Below are 12,542 nucleotides of genomic sequence, written 5' to 3'. Positions count from 1 at the left end.
ATGCAGTGGCGTACCTAGGATTCTCCACTGGGGGGGGGGGGCAAATTCGTCGGCCAACAAAATTGACAAGCAAAAAAAAAAGGTCTTCAACCACAAATATAGGATTTTGTACCAGAAAAAAATTTGACTAGGAAAAAAAAAGAAAAAATTTCAAAGGACCTGGCCAGGGATCAGTTGTGACTCGTCAGGGGGGGGGGGTAATCTGCCCCTTCTGCCCACGCACCCCGTAGATACGCTAGTGATAGAATGGATACATGGAACGAAATTTCATTCAGCAAGCAGTTTTAATTCTTCATCAAATGTTCTGGAATAATGTTTGTGCAATTGTATTAATGGTGCTTCAGATTTTGTTTTTATTCGTCAAATCTCAATTATGAAATCAAGATGTGATAGTAAATAGTGTTTTAATCGTGAGATCTCAATTATACATCCAAGATGTGCTAGTAATAGTCTTTCCTTGACTTAAATCCATGGTCACTTGCAAACATACTCTATGATTTGTATATTTTTTTGTTATGATTAGATTTTATTGATGACTATAAGGGAATTGCAGGAAACTCATCAATTGCATATATATTGAAATCAATCTTCTGTTTTACAATTAATTGCACGTTTGCAATTTAATGCTGACTTTCTTTATGTAACAAGGTGTGTAAACTGATTTGCAACGGCTAAAATTGACTTATCAGTTGTAGAATTATAGCATTTTTGGAATTGGATGTAATTTACAATTGATTGTAAAAAGGTTTGTGCAACTTCCCCTTAGAAATAGTTGGAATGTAACTATGACCTAAAGCTGCACAGGAATGCGAAATGTACCTGTGTGTTACGCTGGAATGTAAAAGCAAGTGTAACTAAAATTTACATGACATTTGACCAGTGAAATACCTTCTTTCATTCGTGTTTCATTTATTTCCTTTCACAATTATTCCATTCCAGTGCAGATATGTAGTTAAGTGAGATTTTTTTTTGTAATCTCGGCCCTGTAATACAAACCTTAGCGATTGATCTTGGGACCATTTTCTATGATTGATTTCATTATTGACTGTGTATGATCAGTATTAATACTCAACTCCACAATCAATCGCTAAGCTCTCATGTTACGGGGCCTTGCACTCGATGCATTTCTCAGCTTGCTTTCATCATGATGTATGATGGTAGATTGATGTGAATGTTTGTATTATTGCTCCTACCCGTATGCTTCCAGCAGTTATTGCTTTATTAAAGAACACTTTCAAAGCAAGTGATGGAATATTTGGTATTTTTTATTGTGATATATTGGGCCCGTCTTACAAAAAGTTGTGATTGATCGGATCTATTGCAACTATGGAAAGCCAGCAACATCAATATCTGACATACATGTTTGTTCAAAATATTTTTTAGAAATGATGTAAATTCATATACTCGCTGTTTTCTTGACAATTCAGTATGCTTCTCTTTGTTTTCAGAACATTTCCTAAAGAAAAAAATTATGACAGTGATGGCTTTTCATATACTTGAGTTGATCTGATTAACTGTAACTCTTTGTCAGTGTTGTTTTCCAATATGCTCTTCACACTGCATTTCCTTAACCCCATACTATCTTTTTTCCATTCACACTGTCTTTCTTAACCCCATACTATCTGCTCAACCGTGGTTAATGCCCTAACCTCGGACTATCCCTCAGCTCATGAATATTGATGATTTTACCATACAGAGCGTGATTAATGTGCAATTCGACTTCAGTGATTGGCTAATGCTTAGCCCCACTTTCCTGAGCCCTGTTTCGTTTTCACACTGCATCTCTTAGCGCCGCAATTGTGGTGCTAGCACCACAATAAACCGGCTAACCCTGCTTTTTTGCAGGGCCAGATAGTACCGTACTATTTACCGTGCTAGCCCACTTTGCTAAAACGTAGTGTGAGAACGAAGTGGGCTAAGCTTAACCCCGGGAAAGTGGTGGGGCTAAGACCCCCCTTAGCCCCTCCAATCTAGGACAAAAAGTGCAGTGTGAAAAGCATACAAGTAATTTTGGGGCAAGATTTCATGTCCCTCTCATATCATGATTTCTAGTTACAATTGAGGACCTGAAAATTACCCAAGATGGTTGATTTTTCGTGTTCACACTCCATTCCTTTTGTAACCTTTTTTCGTTCTTCATCCCTTTCTCAATATTTACTGTTTATCATTCTTTTCCTCTATCCCTCCATCCTCTCTACATTTGCTCCTATCAACCAAGCTAACTACCATCCCCTTTTCTTCATCCTTCTTTGAATTGTCCTCTCTTATCCTTCGGTGCTGGCTGCACAGAAATGTTGTTTTTACCCTAATAGAGGGCTAACAGTAAGGTCAGTCACATCTTTTTGATTGTGAAGTCAAAACATTTCTTTCAATGTGTAAGTAATGCATTGTTGTAACATTAGGCATCGCTGCCCCATTATTGGTTGTAACGGCTCTGTTAGAGCATTGTTAGCGCTAACGTTTCTGTGAGGTCAGTACTGGTCTATCATCCTCTTTCTCTTCTTGCTCCCCTCTCTTTCTACATCTTCCTTTATCAAGCACACCCAACCCTTTTCTCCTCACCTACTCTCAACTCTCCCATCCACCTCCTTCACCCCTCCTCTCGGATTCTTTCTCTTATCCACCCTCTCCCCCCCTCATTCAATCACTTTCTCTTTTCCTGTTCCCCTCTTTCAACATCTTCCTTTATCAAGCAAACCTAATCCTTTCCTCCTCACCCACTCTAAACTCTCCCACCAACCTCCTTTACTCCCCCTCTCAGATTCCTTCTCTTCGTCTTATCTACCCTCTCGTACCCTTTTCATAAACCTATCCTCCAATTAGCCGCCTAAGAGTAATGCGGATAATTCAATAAAAATTGCGTTCATAAACTCCGAAAATAAGCCGCATTATTTTTACGAGCGCCCGTCCTGAAAAAGGCGGATAATCGCCATGACAACTGGACACGCCCCCTCCGATGCGGTTGTGTTGGAAAAGGGTGACCTTGTGACCACACCATGGCAATTATCTGCATTATTTGGAAATGCGTTCATAAACTCAAAATCTTATCCCGATGCCGCTATTATGCGGATAATAGCAGCATCAGAGTAATGCGGATAACTCTTGTCCTCCAATTTTACGACCAAATTATGCTGCTATTAGCCGCCTAATTCATAGTAATTGGGTTTATGAAAGGGGTATCAGTCTCCCCCTCATCCAATTTTCCTCTCCCATATCTCTTTCTACATCTACCTTTATCAAGACAAGCTACATGTAATCTAACCCTTTCTCAATTTACTTTCTCCTCTCACTTACCCCATCTACTCTTCATTTCTCTTCCTTCTCCTCCCCTCTCTTCCTCTTTCTCTCTATAAATAAATCAGTCAGTGAGTTAAAGGAGAATGAAACCATTGGAACAAGATAGCTTGTGTGAAAACAGAAAAATCAAAGAAACAGATCAACGAAAGTTTGAGAAAAATCGGACAAATAATAAGAAAGTTATGAGCATTTGAATATTGCGATCACTAATGCTATGGAGATAGCAAATTTGCAATGCGACAAAGATGTGTGATGTCACTTGTGAACAACTCTCCCATTACTTTGGTATATATTTTACTAGAATTGCCTCTTTTATCACATCTATCCATAAACAATGTGTGCTGTTTACATGAGGGCATGTAATACATATTTTTTAAGAATCATGGATAAAGAGTTTGTATCATCATAAGAAAAAGCAAAAAGAGACATTTTGAGGGTATTTTATAGTCCACCAAAGGGAAAGTTGTTCATCAGTGACATCACACATCCTTGTTGCATTGCCAAAGTGAGGATCACCATAGCATTAGTGATTGCAATATTCAAATGCTCATAACTATCTCACTATTTGTCCGATTTTTCTACAACTTTCTTTATTCTTATTCTTTGATTTTTCTGTTTCTACACAAGCCTATTTGTTCCAAAGGTTTCATTCCCCTTTAATCAATCACTTAATAACTCACTCCCTCACTCTCGTACATCCTCACTCGTTCACTCTCTCACTCCCTCGCTTTTTCTATCAATCAATCAAGAATCCATCTCTTCCATGTCTTTCTTTCTACTTTATAAACCCTGTTCCCCATGTGACCTCTCCCCTCAAGCATATTTAGAAATACTCAAAAATTACTACTCATCTGAACACACAAATATTGAAATAGTATATCATGACTATTTATATAAATTGATCAAGAATAATTGAACATGGTGCAAGTCAATATTACATATTTCATCAACAATGGAGCAAAATAAATGATAAATACTTAGCACCATGCAAAATAATACAGAAAAGTACAATTCTAGTGCTCACAAATCATGGAGAACAAAATTAAAGAATGCATTGGTCATCCATGATACATACGGTAATCTATCATTGTGACTTAATTCCAGTTTTACATAAATTTCTATTTTCATTTTCATTTCTTAAAATAATGATTTGATTCCTATAGTTGATACAATTGATTTTCAGTGCTAGTTTGAAAAATTTTCAATACAGTTATGAAATCATAATTTATTAGCATCATCATCACCAGGACAATAATCATCACCATTGCCATCATCATCACCATCCTCATCATCATGCTCATTACAACCAACATCACCAACCCATTGTCATCATCGTCATCATCATCATCACCATCACCACCACCATCATGATTGTCATGATCACCATCCTTATCCTCAGTATCATGAAAGCCTGAATTGTATTTCCAACAGTGCATACATTTCATCCCTCAGATGAACAAGGACAACATACTGTAAGATCTCACATGACGAGCCCACTGCAGAATGCTTAGACACAGGGGCCCGAATTCACAAACGTGGGTTTGAATGTTTTGATAAATGATAAATCCATGGTTTATGCAGATTTCCTGTATAAATTACGCTTCATTTAGCATGTATCGCGTGCGTGTATAAAAAAATGTCCAATGCTGATGGACGCTTTTGTCACAGTGCGCCAAATTGACAACTGTTACCATGGTTAGATACGCTATTTTATTCATGAGTCCACTGTTTGACGAGTGGACTCGTGAATCAAATAGCGTGGATAACCACGGCAACAGGCATCAATTTGGCACACTGTGACAAAAGCGTGCATCGGCATTGAACATTTTTTAATATACGCGGTAAAATTATTTATACAGGAAACCTGCATAAACCATGGATTTATCCGTTTTCAACCGGTTTCAAAACCACCTTTGTGAATTCGGACCATGGGGTTTTCCCTGGTACAGTGGTTCTCACGCATACCTTCATCCATAACGTTTTGCAAAATAACTGTCTGGGTGCATGGGGCTTGATGGGAGGTCATATGCTCCAGTTGGTGTACCGTAAAGCTGTTTGTAAGTAATGAGCGACTTTTACGAATGACTGGTGACCCTTCTTGTCCTAAATGATGTCCCTAGATATAGCTGCCTTGGCATCTGAGAACATGTTCCAATCTTTCGTAAAGTCTGTGTAACTTTACGAACAGCTTTATGAAACACCCACCAGAATAATGGTCGGATGGACCCATATCAACATCATGTTTATTCTTCATAAGGATTACATTCAAAGGAAAGCCCCAAGAAGTACACAGACACAGGCTAGGGAACTAGCCGTCTTTCAATGCTCATCCCAACCATTCACACAATCCTTCTTTCCCGAAGTTGTAAAACTCTGGAATGGCCTCCCTCAAACTATAGTGGACGTTAAATCTTCCCGCATGGCCTTTAAATCTGCTATCCAAACTCCAAAAATTATTTCATTGTAAATCCCCTAAATACATCATCTCGTTGAACTTCCTCACAAACTTCAAGTTAAAGTTCCCAGTGGAGACTTTTTTTAAAGTAAGGAATGCAAGGCAAAAGGAAACAAAAGCTGTGTCCAAAGCTTTCCCACATGCTGGATTTCACTGCGGCTTTCACACTCCTCCATTGCTTTAAGGGGTTTTCACAACTGCTTGTGCAATCATTTGCGATACACTTGATCACAATACATGCTGCACAGAATCGCAACGGTTGTAAGCAGTTGCACCACTAATTGTGAAAGGGGCTTTAGTGAAAAGACGGTGAGATGAATTCAAGCTAGAAGCAACATCCATACATGCTCAGGCTTATATTAACGTTCCTTGTTGGTCCGAACTGTCCTCACATTTTGAGTCTGAACGGTTCATACTCACTCAGTCTACAAAGCAGTTTTCTGCTTCTCAGATATTCTATTACCACATGGGATAAACCAACTTGACAACTAATACACCTTCGGTATAATTGCTACTTTGGTCTACACTGCACCTGGTCTAATACCTGTTTAGTCTATTTCTCATTTACGGTAGTCTAATTAATTCATTTATTCCCACATTGTCTACTTATTATTTTGCACTTTGTCACACAAAAATTAGATTCATGAGCAGTTTACCTAACACTATAGACTAAATGATAAAATAAATCAATTGGATATTAGACAATTTAATGGGTAGAGCCTAACTGAAAATTAGACAAAAAGGTAAATGGGCTAAAATTGCAATTAGACCAAGTGGTAAGCAGAAGTAATTCTGCAATTTAGAGTCCCAATGAGGTGACAGCCATTCAGTTCACTTGTTGCCTCATAAGCACACGAAATGCCAGAGACTCTCGCAAAAGGCCTATCAAAATCTGAAGACAGTATTTTGCATAAGTATGAGGTAACTGTTTGCTTTTTCTTGAAGATGAGCAGCCGATGTCAACTCTTGATCTGAGCAGAAAGTTTACTGATGAGTTCCTCGATCTCCTGGATTTCTTGGTGGACGGCAGCTTCTGATTTGATCTTCTCTAGCTGCAAACCAGATGTAAAAAACAAAGAGATCAGTTAGATGAGTTGATACTAAAGATAGTTGGTTCATTCAACATCCTTTATCAAAGACATGTACATGTACTTAAAACAAAAAGCAAACAATTTTTGTTGGTAAAGGGATGACAGGCATATTTTAAGAAGGGCTTATGAGGGAGATTGAGGTGGTAGTTCAAGGAGAAGGCCAAATAAGCGTGGAAGAGCCAAGTGCAGGAGAGTAGGAGGGTTGGGTTGAAGATGCACTGAATCAGGCAAAGTGGAGGGGGGGGGGGGTTAAGGGTGATTGCTGTGAGTGTGAGATGAAACCGACCTCGGGGTTCACAGGGACAAAACCAGATTAAAAAACTTGGGATTGATGATGAAAGGTGATGGGACAACCTATCACTTCACCATCATTTTAAGGCAATATAGCAACAACAAAAAAATCACTGTTTGTGGAGTTGATGGGTCAAACTATTACTTCTGGGACAATATACCGAATAATTACTGATTTTTTAGTTGATGGGATAACCTACCATCTCCAGGACAATAAAACAATTACTGTTAACTAACACAAACCTGATTAGATTCTAGTTTCTCCCCTTTCCTTTGCTTCTCCTTGAGAGTCTCAATCTGCTTCAACTTCTTGTTCAGGTTTTTCAGTCTCTTGTCTTCTATCACCGCACCGCCAGCTACGGGGGTAAAGAAGACTGGTCCAGACTGCGGGACCTCCTCTTCCACCTTACTCTCTGGGCTTGCTGCATTGTTAGAGGGGAGAGATATGATACCAGTCCTTTCAAACTCTTTCACCATGGCTTGTCCATCTCGGTCTTCTGGATCTACTTGTGGTCTGTGATAAAAAACAGTAGTCATTTTGAATAAGGGAGTGAAATTATTATGCGAATTGCAACAATTTTGAAACTTACAATATATTGAAACTTTACAGCATTTGAGTGATATGGAATATTAAAGACATTTACCTTTAGTGTATAACCTATTGGTTAAACTTGTATAACTACAAGGAAACTTGAATTTATAAATCAACCTCCCATAAGATGAATAATCTCCCAAGTCAAAGCAACTTTTCAGACCAGATTATTCAAAACAGTAAATTGCCAATACGTCTATGCCAACTCGTCCAATCACCACATGGTCTATTTTCATTATGTCCAATGCCATTACGTCCATCAACATTTCATCTAACAACCATTTGGTCCAATCATCACTTTGTCTAATCACCATTTCATCTATAACCATTTTGTCTCATAACCAGTTGGTCTAATTTCCATTTCATTTTCACACATTTTGCACAATTTAACACTTGGTCCAATTAGACCAAATGGTATACATGTATAGACTAAATGGCCTTTGGACCAACTGGTTATTACATGGAATGGCATTAGACTAAATGTAAGTAGACCGTGTGGTGAGTGGACGAACTGATGGTAGACCAAATGATAGTAGACGAGTTGGCCTTTGGATGAATTGGCATTAGACGAATAGGAAATAAACCATTCAAAACATGTTTCATTCTTTTTCAAATTCAGTTCCTCTTAGGTTGAACAGATTTCTTTGGTCCCCAAGAATTGAGTGAGCAGATAAGTTTAATTCACTAAATGGATGTCTGCAGAAAAATGTGCATCCATATTAACATGTGTTATGTTGGAGGATACAAACCATCTATACCATGCACTCAACAAGCTACAAGGTAAATTTTCATGACAAAATTATAAGAATCCATCAAACAACGGAACAAACATGTCCATCTTCCAGCTTAAAGGGATGGTCCAGGCTGGAAATGTTTATATCTCAATAATTAGAGTGAAATTCACCAAGCAAAATGCTGAAAATTGATCAAAATCGGATGACAAATAAAAAGTTAATGAATTTTAAAGATTTGCATTATTCCGGTGAAACAGTTCTAGCCATGTCTTTTTTACTATTTATTAGGTGGGCTAATGATGTCATATCCCCACTTATTCTTTTGTATTTTATTATATGAAATTAGGTTTATTCAAAATGTTTCTACCAAGAACCACAATTGGATTGAAAACTGATTAAGTGCATTAGTTAATCATTGCCGCAACCTATTTCATCATAATGGAGACACATCATTTACACATGTATGAAAAAATGAAACATTTATGATTTCATGTAATAACAGAAAAAAAAGTGGAGATGTGACATCATCAGCCCACCTTATGAATATTCATGACAATGTGCATATAATTAATAACTATTTTCACAAAATATTGATAAACTTAAAAATTCAATGACTTTGTTAGTTATTCGATTTTGATGAAATTTTCAGCAGTTTGCTCTGTGAATTTTACTCTATTTAATTAGATATGAATATTTTCAGCCCGGACCATCCCTTTAATCCTTAGGTGACCAAACAATTACAAGATTCTTTAAAAATACTGCTGGATTCACAAGTTGATCATTTGATAACTAAATGTTGGATTGTCTATTCTTGAAATAACTAATCTTCAAAAAGTTTTAGAAAGCGAAATTAAAAAAATTCAGTTAGGATTTTAATGCCAGACTCACTTCACTCCAGCTGTTAAGTCTTGAACGATCCAAAGTTGTTGCCTGAGTTTTCCTGCCAATTTCTGGTCCTAAAAATGAGGAAAATAAAACAGAGTAATGCCCGGCCCTGCAATTCATGGCGGATTAGTTAATAAAAAGTCCCTAGACTATATGTACATAGAAAAACAATGAAATGAAAATGAAAATCCAGAGGTCCCAGAGGAGAGGGATAATAACATCTTTCTATTTCTATTCTATTGGATATGTCATTCCAAAGAATCAAATTCCATATAAAATAATTGCTCCTCTAAACAATTACTTTGCGAGTGTGCAGTTCTTGAGTGTTCATTTTCCCAATATGGACAATTTGAAAAATGTATAAGTAAAGACTACCAATGGATGGGTAGCATAGCATGTATGTTTTACATAAACTTTTTAAATGTTAATATGTCATGGTGCAGTCGTTTCAAATTTGGACAAGTATAATTTTGCTGTAGATACATATTTTTCATTATGCTGTATTTAAATCATACATTGTTGTATCACTGTTTATGTTATGTATATAATTATAGTATTTTATGTCATATGGTCGAAAGATTTTGAAATGAATATGATGTGATAAAGGAAAAAAAAAAATTGGACAACTGATTTATTTATCAATTCATTTTCTTTTTATAAAACTCAATCAGAAATTATAATACAGTATACTACTAATGGGGGGGGGGTTAAGAGTTAGAGGGGCTCTAAAACGCACAATACATACATGTGTGTAGATGGATAACATTATGAGATTGTGAATATAATTGATTATGGAACAGTGGGAAAAAATAAGATACTGGAAAAGCCAAATACTCAAAACATCAATTATCAAGTCACTGAAACAGAGAGTTGACAGTTGAGAGTTCTTCTTCTTCTTCAAGCTACATTGACTGCATCCTTCAATCCGAAGGTTCTTGCAGTATTGTAGTACCAGGGCCGGAAAGGAGCAATACACCGGGTGAACACCCTACTCTTTGACGAATAGTGTATTGGTTTTAACATGCATAGGTTGTGACACTCCTATACACGGGACCAACATTTGCGTCCTTTCCGATGGACAGACTGTTTTCCGACTGCATTCACACCTGCACTGAATACAGTGGTGAGGCACGCTAACACACAATGCTATAGCATCAGATTTTTGTTAGCCGCGTTTCAGCATGAGCGGGACACGAACCCCTCACGTTGAGATCTACAATCTTATCCGAAACATGCGCTCTCACCAACTGAGCTACGCTGCCTCCCTGTTGCATCCTTTATGTTCATAATGTAAAATATATAAACTAATAATTCAACAAATTTTGTAACAATTATGCCATCAATGAAAAAGTGAAAGTTTTCATACAAATGACAATCATATTGCAAAAGTAAATAGCAAGAGTGGATAAGGCCACCCTGATGAAATATGAACTACCTTATTGATTTTGGCATCAGCTAGTCTCTGCCTGAGCTCTTCAATTGGATCAACCTGAGGTGCCTGGGAGGAAACACTGCTTTCATTCTTACTCTTCTTAGCCTTGGCTCGTCTCTTCTGATTCTTTTTCCCTGATTTACCTCCTCCTCCATCTCCTCCCCCTTCACCAGAAAACCAATCAACATCTAGGTGCACATTGATAATATGGGGGGGGGAATGAGAATATATCATGTTTAGTTTACATTTAGAATCAGCCGCCCTAATCTTTGACCCAGTCTCAACAATGAAAGAAAAGAAAGAAAAAAATAATGAAATAAAAGGAAAAAAAATCAGAAAACAAAACATATAACTCAAGTCCAGGCCAAGAAAGGAGAGCTTAACTTCCTTAAGTTAAGAGAAAGGCAGAGCCAGCGCCAAAGTATAATGTTCAGCAATGAGAGCAGATAATCATAGAGAATTTTTTTTTTTAAAATGACATGAGAGACAGTCACAGAGTGAGAGAAGATATTAGACAAGTAACACCAACAAAGTTAGAATAAAAAAAAAATCATTTTTTTAAATACTTTGTATCACTATCAGTCTTGTTCTACTTTTCCACCTCCCAATCGATTCCGCAGATCCATGCCTCCTCCTACTTCTTAATCTTGTTGTTTCTCTTCCCCCTTTCCATTTTTTTTCTGCTCCTTCACATCACTTTCAACGTTCGAGTCAGAACAAGACATAGACCAAAAGCTTCGGTCTCTGTTATGTTGGTTGTTCAGCTGAACTCCGTTGGCTTCACTCACCAAATACAGAAACCCACTCATTCAATGAACAAGGTTATGATATATAACCTTGTTCTCAGTTACATCCCCATGTGTGGCAAAATAATGGTGGCAATGTTTGGCTTAATTTCTCTTTTTATATGGGATAAATGCTTTATTTCTTACACTTGTCAGTTTTCATAACTATTCATCATATAACTTGGCACTTATTTAAATTTAATTCTTTAATATATTTTTTTCTTAATTAAAAATAGAGATTGAAAAATAAAAATTTTCTTACCATATTACTTTCCACCAATAGAGGACGTACACAAAAATATGCCCAAAATAAGATCGGATAAAACGGAAGTGAATTTGTGCAACAGCTGAGCTGAGGTAAGTCACCATGGTCGCTGTTTTTGTTCCTTTTAACTTGATTTTTCTCTTTTTTGGCAATAAATGCCAAGAGGGAATATTAATTTCCATTTTGCTTTTTGGTCGCGTTAATTTCAAAATTTTTATTCATTCAACTTCAAGACCATGAAGACAAAAATTGAAGAGCCCCGACGGCCGACAGGGGGATTTTGCATTGAAAGTCCCCTAATGGTGGCTGCACGATAGCGATCCGTCTGTGTACGAGGAGAAATAAAAAAAAAGTTAAAAAACTCCTCGAAACAGACGGCTGCCAGCTGTCTAAACAAGACAGAACTTGCTGAAGCAGTAAGAACTTAGGCCTAAAGAAGTTTGGACACTATATAATACCTACATGAATACCTATTTGTGGGCCTACTTATTATAAACCGCTGAATTCAAATACAAAAAAGTTCTTTTAATGTAGGAGAAATTTTTGAGCTCTTTACGTCAATATTTTAAGTAGAATTCAATTATTTACCTGCCATGTCGATTCGATGCCAGCCACACAAAGTAATTGGTAAATTTGATTACTATTAAACAAAGAAAAGTAAATTCCAACTTTGGCGTGGATCTTATCTATGGTGTTTCTGTGTAGCAAATTGACA

General features: G+C 37.1%; 1 protein-coding gene across 1 annotated transcript; it reads right to left on the bottom strand.

Annotated features, from left to right (window-relative positions):
• Window positions 1-6,372: 6,372 nt before the first annotated feature.
• Window positions 6,373-12,542, bottom strand: LOC121430137 (eukaryotic translation initiation factor 2A-like). The gene is made up of 5 exons (XM_041627416.1): window positions 12,416-12,542; window positions 10,781-10,965; window positions 9,349-9,416; window positions 7,378-7,648; window positions 6,373-6,804 (listed from the first exon to the last, which is right to left on the bottom strand). Exons 1-5 carry the CDS (start codon window positions 12,420-12,422, stop codon window positions 6,712-6,714), a joined length of 624 nt encoding a protein of 207 aa, XP_041483350.1. The 5' UTR covers window positions 12,423-12,542; the 3' UTR covers window positions 6,373-6,711.

This window comes from Lytechinus variegatus, chromosome 16, assembly GCF_018143015.1.
Source record: "Lytechinus variegatus isolate NC3 chromosome 16, Lvar_3.0, whole genome shotgun sequence".
NCBI lineage: Eukaryota > Metazoa > Echinodermata > Echinoidea > Temnopleuroida > Toxopneustidae > Lytechinus > Lytechinus variegatus.
This window is presented reverse-complemented; position numbering and strand designations above follow the sequence as displayed.

What these genes read in the sequence shown, in the direction of transcription:
- LOC121430137 (XM_041627416.1), bottom strand. An exon ending in GACTTAACAGCTGGAGTGAA is followed by an intron (nt 7,649 to 9,348) that starts GTGAGTCTGGCA and finishes TTTTTATCACAG; the next exon opens with ACCACAAGTAGATCCAGAAG. An exon ending in AGAAACTAGAATCTAATCAG is followed by an intron (nt 6,805 to 7,377) that starts GTTTGTGTTAGT and finishes TCTGGTTTGCAG; the next exon opens with CTAGAGAAGATCAAATCAGA.